The 15649-nt window shown below is 42.2% G+C and overlaps 1 protein-coding gene across 2 annotated transcripts in view; it reads left to right on the forward strand.

Moving 5' to 3' along the window:
* Nucleotides 1-15649, forward strand: part of Epc1 (enhancer of polycomb homolog 1) — a 95541-nt gene that overhangs the window by 76882 nt on the left and 3010 nt on the right. For both annotated transcript variants that reach the window (XM_057787252.1, XM_057787251.1), the window contains exons 6-13: nucleotides 977-1136; nucleotides 2126-2299; nucleotides 2381-2470; nucleotides 2551-2699; nucleotides 3511-3860; nucleotides 10859-10977; nucleotides 12003-12144; nucleotides 12254-12617. In XM_057787252.1, coding sequence (XP_057643235.1) covers nucleotides 977-1136; nucleotides 2126-2299; nucleotides 2381-2470; nucleotides 2551-2699; nucleotides 3511-3860; nucleotides 10859-10977; nucleotides 12003-12144; nucleotides 12254-12617 — 1548 coding nt within the window. The remainder of the gene's footprint in view (nucleotides 1-976; nucleotides 1137-2125; nucleotides 2300-2380; nucleotides 2471-2550; nucleotides 2700-3510; nucleotides 3861-10858; nucleotides 10978-12002; nucleotides 12145-12253; nucleotides 12618-15649) is intronic.

Genomic DNA, 15649 nt, shown 5'->3' on the forward strand with positions numbered 1-15649 from the left:
AAACTTGGTGAAATTTTATTCACAATTCTGCCTTAATTTTTTCAAAGTAATTTGGTTCACAGGTGTTTCTATTGAGAAATTCTTTTCTTCTTTTGAGTCATTTCTGTGGTTGTGTGAGGCAGAGTGGAGTGTGTGTGTTGAATACTGGTTGTTCATTTGGGGGGTTGTGACTTTGTGGGGGATTTTTAAGTACTAGAGGTGAAACCCTGGGGGGACATTGTGCACTGTAGGCAAGCCTGTTGCAGTTAAGCACCAGATGTTCATAAATTTTAACACTCAGATGACCACTTGGTGAGGTAGAGAGTACAAAGCTCCAGGTCTCAGGGCCCTGCTTCTCAGTTCCTCTCCCCCCAGTAGGGGAAAAATCACTTAAGTTTCTTGTGATTCATTTAGAAAAAATACTTTGTAGCACAGCCTGCCCTAATTAGCAGGGGTTCCTCGGCAGTGCTTGAGGCACCTCAGCCTTGGGATTCTTCCCCCAGTCACTTTGTGCACCAACATAAGGCTGCAGGGCTCTGGATTTCGCTCCACCACTAAAGTGCTCTCCTGGCAGGCACGGAACTCTCAGTGTGAGCCCCGGCACCAGATGGTTCATGTATGGCTGCCATGGCCTGTAGGAGGTGGTGGACACAGGAGAGTCCAAAGTTCAAAGTCAGCACCTAGATGACATCTCACCACCTTCTGTAAATTGAGTTCCCAGGAACCCAGTGTCCTCTCTGGCCTCCATGGGGAAGGTACACACGCAGTGCACAGACATGTATGTAGGCAAACCACCCATATGCATTCAAGGTCACCAGTGCATACACGACCAGCCTAGGATACATGTCTCAGAGTAGTTCATCCTACCTGAGGCAGGTACACAAGGTAACTGGGAGAGGGGGGGTGTCTTGGATTAGTTTGGTTTATGGATCATTTCATAGTGTTTATGGAAACGATCCATTATATGTACAGCTAAGTTTCTTCTCTGTCATTTCAGGTATAATTTAGGTGACTACAGTGGAGAGATCATGTCCGAGGTCATGGCACAGAGACAGCCGGTGAAGCCTACGTATGCCATCCCTATCATCCCTGTTGCTAACAGCAGTCAGTTCAAACACCAGGAAGTCACGGACGGGAAGGAGTTCAAAGTTCATAAGGTGATTAGGACTTGGTAACAGGAGAAATAAGTCAGTTCTACAGTAAGGTGTGCTGTACACTGGAAGGAAAACTAGCTTCTCATGACAGTTTCATTCCTCCTTCTCTTACTCCTCACAGGCTGAGGGAAGGCCTTGTTATAGGTCTGACAAAGGGGGTTTGCTGTAGGGGATGTGAAGTGTCAGTGTGATTCACAGTGCGGAGACTTGGGGAGAGCACGAAGCCTCCTGTCGTAATATCTGTGACACATCTGTGTATGAGAGGGAGAATCAAAGAATCTTAACATGGGGAGTGGTGATACGACGAGCTGAGACTTACCCAGATAGTTCACCTTTGTGAGGGCTAAAATTGGTGAGAGAGAAATAAAATTAATAAGGGGAGACCAGGGATATAAAAGATGACTGTCACTGTGCCTTTCTGAAAATATGCCTTAGCACACTTTCCCTTTAACCCCAGCATAGGGGTAGCGAGGGGCACAGAGGCAGGCGGGTCTGTGTGAGTTTGAGGCCAGGCCTACACAAAGAAACCCTGTCTCAAAAGAGAGAGGGAGAGGGAGAGAGAGAGAGAGAAATGGAATAGTCCGTTTATCTTGAGCTTTTTTTTTTCCATTTTCATCTAAATTTCTTGGTGTTGGGTGGAGGCACGCACACAGTGCTCTTGTTCAGTTCCCACCTACATTGGATGACTTACAACTCTGTAATTCAGTTCCAGGGAACCTAACTTTCTATGGCCTTCGAAGGCACCTGTTCACACATACATTTTAAAAATTTTGTAAGCATATCTTCATTTTGAACAGAGAAAATGTAGATTATTAAAGAAAACTGAGAATGAACCTCTGAGAGTGGGAGAGACTGCCAGGAAGGGAAACCTGAGCCTTTTTTAATAATTTAGCAGTTGACTCCCCAGCTAATAATTAACTAAATTACTAACTGAGGTTGCAGGTTGTAGAATATGGCTTCTGGTGCGTAACCGATTCATGTCTGTGTTGCAGCAAGATAAGGCCGATCTTACTCGGCCGAAGCGCAAATATGAAAAGAAGCCCAAAGTCTTACCACCGTCTGCCAGCGCTCCTCAGCAGCCAAGCCCCACTGCACTGCCAGTCTTCAGTGCTAAAGACTTAAACCAGTATGACTTCCCCAGCTCAGACGAAGAGCCTCTGTCCCAGGTAAACAGAAGAGCAGCTCCCTGCATTCAGAAGAGGAGTGTAGAAGCCCAAGTGTTTGACCTCTCATTGCTTTATTTCAAGGTTTTGTCTGGCTCTTCGGAAGCCGAGGAAGACAATGACCCTGACGGCCCTTTTGCTTTCCGCAGGAGAGCAGGCTGTCGGTACTATGCTGTAAGTGTCAGACTTTCTGTGTAAAGAACAGACAGCAGATAAACTGACAAAATACAATAATTTGGATTTTTTTTTTTAAGCCTCATTTAGACCAAACTGGCAATTGGCCCTGGACTAGCCCTAAAGATGGAGGACTGGGGGATGTTCGCTATAGATACTGCTTAACAACTCTCACCGTCCCCCAGAGGTGTCTTGGATTTGCACGAAGACGGGTTGGGCGCGGTGGAAGGTAACTCGCTTCTGCTTTCCTTGCGTCACGTGCTTTAGACATTGAAATCAGAGTTTGAACTGAGGCCTCCTTGTTAAGCAGGCTGTAGCCGCTCCAGCCTGCTGTGCATGCTCCCCTCAGTTCTCCCGCCATCCTCACCTACTGCGCAGTTCTGATGGACCCCGTGTAGGTTCTTTTCTCCCCCAACTTCTTAACATCTAAACTCAGTTATCACAAGCTAAAATCCTAAGAAAGGACAAGTGTAAATTGTGTTTACACACTGAGGATTTGGTTCAGGAAACTACAAAAAAAAAAAAGTCGTTGAATTTTGGGGAAAAGTTGGCATTAACTACTTCAGTGATTAACTCTTCTGTCCATGGCCTCGGTTTGTCAGGATACGGTTCTTGGGTCTGAAGTAGAATACCTTCATGCATAGAGAGGAGGAAAGAAGGAACCGCAAAGCACAGGAAAATTTTGGTTGAAAGACAAAAAAGAAATTTTAATCCAACACTGAGATTTGAGGCTAAAAGAACCAGAGCCAACAAGATGGCTCAGTGGAAAGAGGCCCTTGCCACCAAGATGACAGCTGAGTTCTATGCCAGTACCTACATGGTGGAAGGAAAGAACCGACTCCTGAAAATTATCCTCTGACCTCTGCATGTGTGCTGTGCCACGTGCCCTGTGCCATGCACACTCTGTGTAAAAGAGCTAAATACTTCAGTGATGAACAGTATGGCTTTTAAATATTCAGTATACTTTTATTCAGCTTTTGGGGCTTTCGGGAAAGGAAAAAACCTCTTGATGTAATCTCTGACGTCTGCTCCTTGTGCAGGGTCCTGCTGGACAGAGCGCATTCAGACTATGACAGTATGTTTCACCACCTGGATTTGGACATGCTTTCCTCACCACAACCTTCTCCAGTCAATCAGTTTGCCAATACCTCAAAAACCAATACCTCGGACAGATCTTCCTCTAAAGACCTCAGTCAGATACTAGTCGATATCAAATCATGTAGATGGCGGCACTTTAGGCCTCGGACACCATCCCTACATGACAGTGACACTGATGAACTCTCCAGCAGGAAATCACACAGGAGTATAACTCGAGCAGGAGCAGCACAGCCTGGGACCCACACTGGCACCTCCACGCAGAGTAAAAGCAGCAGTGGCTCCACACACTGTGGTACGTTCCTCTGTGGCTTCCATTGCTATGTCAGGGCCGGGTACTCCATCTTGTTGACCGTAGTCCGTTATGCTGTAGATGCCTTAAGTAGCGCTTTGAATTCTGCTCAATGGCATTGTTGCTGTGTGAGTTTGTGTGTGTGTCCTTCCTTAACCACAATCACAAAGAGATGGTGTGTTATAGTTAATGTTTAATTGGTTACCTCGAGGCAGTCCAGGAACCACAAGACTCCTAAATTTAATTTTCAAGTAATAAGAAAGTAAAAGGGACCCCAAGTTGTTGTTGGTGTGTATTTAAACACCTAATCTGCTCTAAATTTAGGGGCCAGTAGTCAATAGCTACACATAACTTGCTGACATAGTCATTCGGAATACATGCGAGAGATACTTAATTTAATCCTTTGGAATGACTTTTAGATAATATTTCGGTACGATTTGAGTAAAATACTGAAAATACTACAATGTCCTTGACTTTCTTTTTTAAATCATTTGAGTCCTTATTATCTAAATTATGTAAGTTCACTATCAAGATGATGGCTCAGCTGGTCCAGGTCCTCAGCATCACGCGTGACAACCTGAGTTCAGTTCCCAAGACCCACACAGTAGAAGGAAAGAACCCATTTGTTCAGGTTGTCTTTTGGCTTGCATACATGTATGCATGTACACACACAAGTACATAAATACAGTAAAAGGGGGCTGGAGAGATGGCTCAGTGGTTACAAGCCCTGACTGCTTCTTCCAGAAGACCTGGGTTCAATTCCTGGCACCTACATGACAGCTCATAATTGTCTATAATTCCTGTTCATAAGGATCCAACACCCTCGCACAAGCAAGCCAATGTATATGAAATAAATATAAATAAATTATTTTAAAAATAAATACAATAAATGAGTAAATATTAATTGTTTATTTTGATTTTAAGATAGGGTCTCTGGCTATCCTGGAATCCACTGTGTAGACCAGGCTGGCCTCAAACTCACAGAGATCTGCCTGGCCTTTTAAATTATGTTGTTAAAGCTCTTCTAGGCTAATTTAGATACAGATTTTTTTTTTAAAAAAAAAAAAAAAAGAGGATTGCTTCCTTAATTACCTATTTAGGTTACAGTTAAAGTGCTTTCTAAACATGAGAATTTCTAGGCTAATTTTGATACAGTTTTTTTTTTTAAAAAAAAAAAGAAGATTGCTTCCTTAATTACCTATTTAGGTTACAGTTAAAGTGCTTTCTAAGCATGAGAATTTGCTGTCATTTTCAGAAGTCTTCAGAAAATGCTTCATAAACTAATTTACTTGTTAGTTATTTTAAAAAAATAATTCTGTGAACTGACCAAACTTGAGAATCAGTTGGAAAATATGTTTCTGGGGTTTAACTGATTGTAGTTCCACTAATTTTAGTGATTGTTTCTCTGTCCTGTATAGTCCTTACCATCAGGCTGAAGGGCTGTTTGACGTGGAGGCTTAATTAATAAGCACAATAGGAGAGTTTAAAAGTGTGAGCTTGTACTAATTGCCCAAAATATAGTTTAGAAGATGTATAAATTTTTTGGAACTTTATAGAGAAAATAGCCATGTTCCATCAATCCATATCATGTCCCTCCTAAAGTGCAGACACTGAAGCGTGTAGCAGACTCCAGTCCCATTCTGACTGTTCTATGGAGGTAATTTACTGCACGGTGCTTATGTGGACATGGTGTCAGGTGCAAACTTTCCTGGTTTTTTTTTCAAGTATCATTAAAAGTTGAACATCAGCTGTAGCAAAAGTTCACCAAAAAACAAAAAAAAAACTAATAATCATGTAGTTTTGCATCTTAATCACTGTTTTTTTTGTCAATGGGGCTTCTTTAAATGCTGTATTTTCACATATACTTAGAATAAACGCCAACAGACTACTACACTCTGCTTTCATGCTCGTGAATATCCATGAAATCTTGGCACTCTTTCTGTGGCTCCGTAAATTACGTCAGGTGTACATTCAGCATAGAGAGTTCAGCTAGCAACCCCCCCAAAACGGAAAAGAAAACCTAGCTGTTGACGTGATCCGTGGGAATTGGAGCACATTTCTCCTTAAAGCGTTCTCCAGACGGGAATCTCATTGATAGTGGCCTGCAGAGTCCCGATATGGCCTCCTAGGCCAATCATCTCACTCCATTATACTTGTAGTTTTAAAAATAATTTTCCTTTGCACCATAACCCCCAGATGTGAACCACGTTTGGTCCCAAAGAAGCCTGATTTAGTCGATGCCGGAGGAAACACTGGCTGTACTGAGAGACTGAGTCTCTTCTAGCCATCCTGTCAGATGGGAGTCGGTCAACAGACTTTCCTGCTGCTTAGACTAAATGATGATTTAAAATGTAATCACTTTTTCATTATTCAGTTACTGATTCAAGTAATTGATACTTACAGACAGCACCACCAGGCTCCTTTTCTAAGTACTTATTTTTGAACCAGAAGCTCTGAATGGAGGTGCCATGAGTCCAGTCATTTCCTTGAAGAGTGCCCAATTGTATAGTTTGTTCCTGCTGCTTGGGATGGCAGTCTTGGCCGTTTCCCAGGCTGTGCAAGCCTCGGGCCTGAGTAGGACGTGTGTGATGTTGGGTAGCCTCTGTGGCGATGTCAGGGAATCCTGTGTCCCCTTTGCTCCGTGTAACAGAAGGGGCATCGTGGAAAGACTTGCTGGTTGGGATTTAGAATTTCTAGGACTAGCTCTACTTAAGGATCAATTATTTCTTCTTAATAATCATTAGTTAATATGTGATTTGGATTGTTTCCAAATAGCTTTCTAGGCTTTTTCATCTATACCAGCACTTTTCAAATTCAGTACACATTCATTTTGTGCGTTTGAAATTGAAAGGATATCAAATTACCATAATTAGATGAGACTCTGTTACAGAGGCTATCAACAAGGCTGCTTGCTGCCAAGACTTCCATCCTGAGTTCTATCCCCAGTACCCACGTGGTGGAAGAAGAGAATCAATTCCCACAAGTTGTCCTTTGTCTTCCTGGTGCACTTGCATACTCTGTCTCTCTTGTAGAGAGCAAGAGAGACGCAAACACACAGAGACAGACAAGAGGGAAGGAAGTGTCTGTGTGTAGATGTCCCCCACTCCATTGATGCGCCCTAAGATCCTAGCTTCAGTGGAATTCAGCATCATTGGAAGTGGTTTATCTAAACTCACACCATCTGTAAAAATCTGCTTTATTTCTGTGACAGACATTCTGTGCATAGAATTATTATGTTTGGCTTAATCTGTGTGTGGAAGGGACTGTAGTCTTTGCACTGATTGGTATTACATTTGTAAGTCTCTAGGACTCTAAGCTTTATTCAAAGACTTGCTAATCCAGAATCTGTTGTGGAAGGTGCACTGTGAGTCCAGCAGGTGTATGTATATATTGCAAGGGCAGTCACGGCAGAGCAGCACTGGGCTAGAGAATTGTCACATAGAAGTCATCCATAACCAGGTGTACTCAGGTCTAACACGGCTTGCCATCAATTGAATTACAATACACCTTGGTTTTCCATTTGGGTTTTTTGGTAGCTAAGAGCTTGGGAATCCTTTGATTTAATTTCCTTAATGCAAGGGTTCTACTAACTAGAATCACTCTACATTTTGCTTGGGTTTTTTTCGTTGTTTTATGCTTGTTTGTTTTTGTAGGGCTGGGGCGGGGGTCGAATCTGTCTCCTGCATGCCAGGCATGTGCTCTACCACTAAGCCATATCCCCAGCTTTTGTTTTAATCACCTTTTTTGTTAGGCCTGTTAGAATCAGAAGTTTCTGATTCAAAGGTGTGTTTTAAACAGATTTGTGACTTTGTTTGTTTTTAATGGAGTATAAATGCCTTTGAATAATCCATACTCCATTTTGAAGTGGTTCATTTCTTGCTGGTATCCCTTCACCCCTTTGAGCGCCTCAGTTAGATTGCCGCAGCTACAGGGGGTGTGTGCCTGTGACCTTGGACCATTCCAAGCACTGGGTCACATTTCCATGTGGTGGTTTCTGACATCTGCTTGGGTATTTCTAATGAGGGGAAGTAGAACAGATCAAGTTATTCTACATTGAAGGATCTTGCTTAGAAAGCTTATCCATATGTTGTGCCAAAAGCTGCCTCAAACAAGTTCAAACTCGTGTTTTCTTATGGGAGCATGCTAATTGTCACACTGTCTCCACTGTCACACCGTCTTCCAACAATCTGAAGTCACATCCCACATCCTCCTCTCGCCCAGGTCTGCTTTTATCCCACACGATTACCTTCCCACATCACATTCTTGCTGGTCAGGTACCCTACATGTGAGGATTTCTTTTTTTAACATGTTGCTCATACAGGTGAATTGTTAAGGGTTTTATTATATCTTGTAGATTCCAAATCTAAAGTTACTTTTCTCTGTTTTAAATTTGAAGTCCAGCTAACTTGTGATGGTGGTGGTTCTTTCTCTATGCTTTGTGACTTCAGAACCTCAGTCTTCATCTCCACTGTGAGGTTACAGGAGGAAGTCAGGTACCAAGGGCCTCTCCTGGTCGCAGCCCTTTTGTTTCTGCAGAGCAGTTGTGAGTCTAGATTTGCTTGGTTGGGTTTTGCCCACCATTTGTAAGTGAGTTAAGTTTGATTGCTACACTTTATCTGAGGCAGATATATACTGGAAACTTTTTGCCTTGGTGCCCCTGTTCATTAGTAGAAACTTCAGAAAGTATGGCCACTTTGGCTTCATTCCATGGAGTGCTTGTTCAGACCTTGGATATAACATCAGCTCACGTTTTAGTTATCCACGTTCGCTACCTCACCTTTGTACAAACTCACGTCCTTTAATTTATTTCTGAGAGGGGCTAAGGCGACGTTGGCCGTCCTCTCGCTCAATTCTCGTCACATCTAATGAAGACGCAGACCCACAAAAGGTGGCATGCTCTTTGAAGATTCTGTTTGTGATGGGCTTTTATCGCTCCACTGCCAGTCTGTTTGTTGCTCTGTTAATTACAGAACATTTACCAGAAACATCCAGGCCAGATTTTACAACTAGACTCCAGACAGAATAGCTTCCTCAAGAAACAGCCATCTCAGTTGTGGAGTTGACTGACTAAATCTTATCTCTGCATCTGCATCGGCGGGAGACAGATGTTAAAATGAGATTGACTTGCCTACCTGCAGAAACTGGGTGAACTTGATTTAACTAGGGCAAAAGCATTTGTTAATTACCACTAAATGCTCAACTAAAACACAAATATCAAAGATACACAAAAGAATTTTACCGGAAAAGGGTGTTGTAATATGAACATTTCTGTTTGCTTTCATTCATATCGGAGGTCTTGAGTGAATGCTGAATTATGATTTTTCTAAGTATGTAATGACCTGATCCTTCTAGAAGTATTTTTTTAATTACTAAATATTCCCTATTGGAAAAGTAAAGGAAGTTAAAGTATAACTTTCAAACCCATTGGTTAAAAAAAAATCTAATAAATTAGGTATCTTAAGGTTTAAGCAGTTGTTTTATAGAAAATAATCATGTTCACTATGAACCTTCATTTCAGGCAGCATTCATTTTTTTAGGTTTTTCATGGCTTTGACCCAGCTCACTTCTCTTACATGTTGATGTGTTCATGACTTATGTCAGCATTTAGGGAACATCCTAACGTAAGTAAGGCCTCCCATAGAATATTGGCTTGATCTGTAGCTTACACAAGGTGGAAAACTCACCAGTCGGACACCAATTAAATGGAGCTGTAGCACACAGAGGAGGACCAGCAGGAGCATTTCTCCAGTGAGAAGACACTTTCTTACCCATGTGGCCCACGAACTCAGTTCAATTCAAGAATGTGTGTAGGCGCTAATAGTTGTACAGGGCTTTCTCAAGCCCTTGGCTTCCAGGTCCATTCCAAGTGTGGTGGGAGTGTTAGCTGTCGTCTCCTGGTCCTGGAGGTTAGTAAAGATTAGAAAACTGGATGGGCTGGGAGGCTGACATCATAGCAAACTGGGTTAGTGTGTCTGCAGAGTCGGGCTCTGGAACTTTGGATAGGTAGTAGGTGCCCTGGTACCTGGGGATAAACTGGTTTTTGTTTTTTGTTTTTCCTTAAAATAACTCCTCCTCAGACAGGAAAGGTGTCTTTAAGGAAGCCGTTACAGTCAGGTGGTTCTGGGATTGTGTGCCTTTCTTTTTTTTCTCCCCTCCCCCTTTTTTTAAACTGACAAAAGGAAAAGAATAAAGAAACAGGTTTCCTTTTTAAAATTGCACACACTTTTGGGGGTAATAAATGAACATTTTTTTGTTTGTCTTTTTTAGAACTGAGCTCTCCATAGACACACATAAGTAGCATAACACAGTGTCTTTCCTCAGCCATCACTCTGTACAGTAATCAGCATAACTCCGTTCTTATTGACTGGATTTTGTCCAGGTGGGTTAACTGGGTGGGGAAAATTCATTAGCTTAACATTGGAACTTCTTTTCTTCCTGTTAAAAGATTCGTTCTCTCTCTCTCTCTCTCTCTCTCTCTCTCTCTCTCCTTTCTCTCTCTCTAAGTCATAAGCTGTCCAACTTACCTTTTGTTAATGGAAACCTTTGTAATGACTAAGATAAGAAGCTATGTAGACAGCGCTCTTGGGACGGCCTGGGCGCCTTGGCGTGGCAGTCTGGATAAAGCAGAAGTGGAATGGTGGTCACCAGGTCTCTCCTCATGCTCAGTACAGAGTGCATCTCCAAGCCTGTGGACTGACAATGCAAGAGCACTCTCTGCACTGTCTGGCACGGGTGTCACAGCTCTAGAAAAGCTAGTTTCCTGTGTGCGACTCGGGAAGCTTCGTTTTCTTTCTTTTTTTCTTTAAATTGAAGCCACTTTTGTTAAATGTGACGGATAAAGCTGGGGCTTTCATCTAGAAGTGATCTCTAGCAGGATCATGTCTATTCAGATGCTTCAATTTTGCACAAAACCGTCCTTTTCTGCTGCTGGATTTTTAGTGTCGTAAGGTGTCTGTGTGGTGCCTGCATTTCTGTGAATCGTCTCCTTGTTTTATGTTCAGCATTCACAGCCGAACAATACCAGCAGCACCAGCAGCAACTGGCACTGATGCAGCAGCAGCAGCTTGCACAAACTCAGCAGCAGCAAGCAAACAGCAACTCCGCCACCGCCGCACCACAGGTGAGGGCTTGTGTGTCGTATGACTGTCCTCACTGAGTGTTGTCCTAGAACTTTGCATCTAACCAGCAGAAAAGTGGCTTTGGCCTGAATGTACAGGGTTTGGGTTTAGAAAGAACATTCCAGGTGAGTGTGGAAGCTGTTCCTCCTGCTGCCCATTGTAGAAAGTAACACAAAAGCACAGTTCCCCTAACTGGAAAGTTGCTGCGGCCTGCCTGGAGTCTGTACCGGCCCTGTCCGCAGCCTAGAGCCCTGAGCAGCTCACTCTGCAGTTTCAGAATTAAACCCAAACCTCTTCTACTCTTTAAAACCACTTTTAAACTTAAAGCATGGAAATCATGCATAGATAAATTTGGGACTAAAAGACTGAGAATTGAGTTTTCTAAGCATCTTAAAGGGAATTTCCCAAGAGGCTTCTTAATTTTTAAATTATATCTTACTTTTTTACTAAGGGATGATTGTCTTACTATTTCAAAGATGTCTTGGCTGGGCAGTGGTGGCTCATGCCTTTAATCCCAGCACTCGGAAGGCAGATCTCTGTGAGTTCGAGGCCATCCTGGTCTACAAGAGCTAGTTCTGGGACAGGCCCCAAAGCTACAGAGAAACCGTGTCTCAAAAAAAACAAAACAAACAAAAATGTCTTTGGTTATGTATAGGTTGTATATGAGCAGGGAGGATGGGTAAGGGGAGAGCAGGAGATAGAGAATAGGGGCAGAGGTCACACAGATGCTCTTACATATTTGCCTTACGTGTTTGTCTAGCACTGAACTATTTGAGAAATATATTTCTAACCTCTCAGTTGGACTTTTTGCTGTTATTGCATTCTGTACTAAAGGGCTTATTTTGATAATTGCCTTATGTATTCTATATTGTCTTATAAGATGCTCAGACGTACACACCTTTAGACAGTGAGCTTCCCTGTCTACTAGAAGAGACTAAGGTTTCAGTGGCTATCCAGCTCTTAGTGCTGTGGAAGCTGATTTTGAGGCCAATACACTGATGACCTTTCTTTGGTGTTTTCCTTCCAGGGTTTTGTTTCTAAGACTTTGGATTCTGCTAGTGCACAATTTGCTGCTTCTGCTTTGATGACGTCAGAACAGCTGATGGGATTCAAGATGAAGGATGATGTGGTGCTTGGGATCGGGGTGAATGGCGTCCTTCCAGCCTCAGGTGAGGACAAAGGCTCTGCATGGCCCCGTGGAATTGACATGCGTACGTGCTTATACACATAGACACAGGCACCAAATGCAGTGTTGACGTACTTTGTTTCTCTCCCCAGGAGTATACAAGGGCTTACACCTCAGCAGCACTACACCAACAGCGCTTGTACATCCAAGTCCGTCGACAGCAGGTTCAACTTTGTTACAGCCTTCAAATATCACACAGACTTCAGGTTCCCACAGTGCACTGAGTCATCAAGTAACTGCTGCCAATTCTGCAACAACTCAGGTTCTGTTTGGGAACAACATTCGATTAACTGTACCTTCATCAGTCCCCACTGTAAACTCTATCGCCCCAATAAACGCACGACATATACCTAGGACTTTAAGTGCTGTTCCATCATCTGCCTTAAAGCTGGCTGCCGCGGCTAACTGTCAAGTGTCCAAGGTCCCTTCCTCATCCTCTGTAGATTCAGTTCCAAGGTGAGTAGTTATTCTAAGCTTAAAATGTTTGAGCCCTAACTTCAGCCCTCTGGAATGGCTAAGTTTTTTCTTCTTTCCCTTCTGTGTGTGGAAAATGTGTGCATTTAAGTATCCCTTGTTTGTTTAAGACTTAAATAAGTAGATGTTGTGATTCTGTGTTAGTTGACTTCAGCTCTAGTTGAGAATGAGCCAGTCCATTTTTTTGGGGGGTTTAACCATTTATTGTCTCTTTTATAGTTTGGGGTGCTAGACACAGATAACTTTGCAGAATACTCAATATCTTTTGGAATAGCTATTTTTTTGTCATTACAATTTTTTTATTGATATTGAGCTCTATATTTTTCTCTGCTCCCCTCCCCACTTTAAACCCTCCTCCAAGGACCCCATACTTCCAGTTTACTCAGGAGATCTTGTCTTTTTCTACTTTCTACTTCCCATGTAGATTAGATCTGTGTGAGTTTCTCTTAGTGTCCTTGTTGTTGTCTAAGTTCTCTGGGATTGTGGTTTGTAGGCTGGCTTTCTTTGCTTAATGTTTAAAAATCACCTATGAGTCAGTACATGTATCTGGGTTACCTCACTCAAAATAATGTTTTCTAGCTCCATTTTCCTGCAAAATTCAAGATGTGGTTATTTTTTTCTCCATTGTGTAAATGTACCACATTTTCCTTATCCATTCTTTGGTCGAGGGGCATTTAGATTGTTTCCAGGTTCTGGCTATGACAAACAAAGCTGCTATGAACATAATTGAGCACATGTCCTTGTGGCACAATTGAGCATCCTCTGGATATATACCCAAAAGTGGTATTGCTGGGTCTTGAGAAAGGTTGTTTCCTAATTTTCTGAGAAATCGCCACACTGACATCCAGAGGGGTTGTACCAGTTTTCATTCCCACCAGCAATGCAAAAGTGTTCCCTTTACCCCACAACCTCTCCAGCATAAGTTGTCATCAGTGTTTTTGATCTTGGCCATTCTTTCAGGTGTAAGATGGAATCTCAGAGTTGTTTTGATTTGCATTTCTCTGTTGACTAAGGGTGTTGAGCATTTTCTTAAATGTCTTTCAGCCATTTTAGATTCCTCTGCTGAGAGTTCTCTGTTTAGTAGGTCTGTATTCCACTTTTTTTTTTATTGGATTGTGTGTTCTTTTGGTGACCAATTTCTTGAGTTCTTTGTATATTTTGGAGATCAGACCTCTGTCTGATGTGGAGTTAGTGAAGATCTTTTCCCATTCTGTGGGCTGTCATTTTGTCTTGTTGACTGTGTCCTTTGCTTTCCAGAAGCTTTTCAGTTTTCAGGAGGTCCCATTTATTAATTGCCAGCACCACTTGTTAAATATGCTTTCGTTTTTCCATTTGATATTTTTTGCTTCTTTGTCAAAAATCAGGTGTTCAAAGATGTGTGGATTGATATCCGGGTCTTCTATTCGGTTCCATTGGTCCTCCTGTCTGTTCTTATGCCAATATCAGGCTGTTTTTAGTACTGTAGCTCTGTAGTAGAGTTTGAAGTCAGGGATTGTGATGCCTCCAGAGGTTCTTTTATTGTTCAGGATTGTTTTGGCTATCCTGGGTTTTTTGCTTTTCCATATGAAGTTAAGTACCGTTCTTTCGAGGTCTTTAAAGAATTTTGCTGAGATTTTGATGGGCATTGCATTGAATCTGTAAATTGCTTTTGGTAAGATTGCCATTTTTACTATGTTAATTCTGCCTACCCAGGAGCATGGGAGATCTTTCCACTTTCTGGTGTCTTCTTCAATTTCTTTCTTCAAAGATTTAAAGTTCCTGTCATACAAGTCTTCCACTTGTTTGGTTAGAGTTACTCCGAGATGTATTATGCCATTTGTGGCTGTTGTGAAGGGTGTTGATTCTCTGATTTCTTCCCCAGCCCTTTTATCATCTGTGTACAGGAGGGATACTGATTATTTTGAGTTAATCTTGTATCCTGATACATTGCTGAAGGTGTTTATGAGTTGTAGAAGTTCCTTAGTAGAATTTTGGGGATCACTTATGTAAACTATCATATCATCAGCAAACAGTGAGAGTTTGACTTCTTTTTTTCCCAATTTGTATCCCCTGGATCTCCTTTTTGTGTCTTTTGCTCTAGCTAGGAACTCAAGTCTTTTTTTTTTTAAATAATAATTTTATTTTGTTTACATTAGCGTTTTACCTGCATGTATGTCTGTATCACGGTGATACAGATCTTGGAGTCATGGACAGTCATTAGCTGCCGTGTGGGTGCTCAGAATTGAACCCAGGTCCTCTGAAAGAGCAGTCAGTGCTCTTAACTATTGACCCATCTCTCAAGCCCTTGGGCCCTCTCTTAATACAACAATAACTTTGAATGTTCCCGCTCCTCCCCAGGCATTGGGTGAAAGGTGTTTTCTTTAGGATATTAGTGTTGTTGATTTTGTCTGTAGTTTACTGTGTGATTAGGATTGGTAAACCTTCCTTCCCTAATCTTAATAGTTGAAATGATGTCAGTGCCTAGTAACATTTAATCAAGCCATTGTTTCTCTGCTCACTTGCCTTCTTGAATTTCAGCAGATACCTTAGTGTTTTGTAAGTTTCTATTACACTTTCAGTATCAACTATAATACTATAATTAAAATCCTGCTGCTGCAAGGTATTAGCAGAAAAAGAAGCAAAGACCTGCGTTTTTCAGATTAGAAGAAATAAGCCTACAGTGAAAGCTAATAGGAGGAAAGTGCAGGTAATAGTGAAGACCGTTCTAGATGTGAAAGCTTTGTGCCGTCCAGTTTGTAAACAGTCACTGTCATTTCACAACGAGGGAATCCTAAGTATGCGCTGCAAAGTATCAGCTTCCACCTGGAGTACTGATCGATTAGATGAAGAGAAGGGGGCATGTCCAGAAGCTAGAGTGGGCTAACAGAAGAAGTAGAATTGGGGAAATACAAGCGGTTAACAAGTACTTCCTAGGGACTCAGGAAGCTTAGTATAAAAGGGATGACAGGAGGTGGGCAGGCCGCACAGCGGCTGTGTTCGGCCAACACTGAGACTTCAGCCGAGAGGGGTGGGGC

Source organism: Chionomys nivalis, chromosome 13, assembly GCF_950005125.1.
Source record: "Chionomys nivalis chromosome 13, mChiNiv1.1, whole genome shotgun sequence".
NCBI classification, from domain to species: Eukaryota; Metazoa; Chordata; class Mammalia; order Rodentia; family Cricetidae; genus Chionomys; species Chionomys nivalis.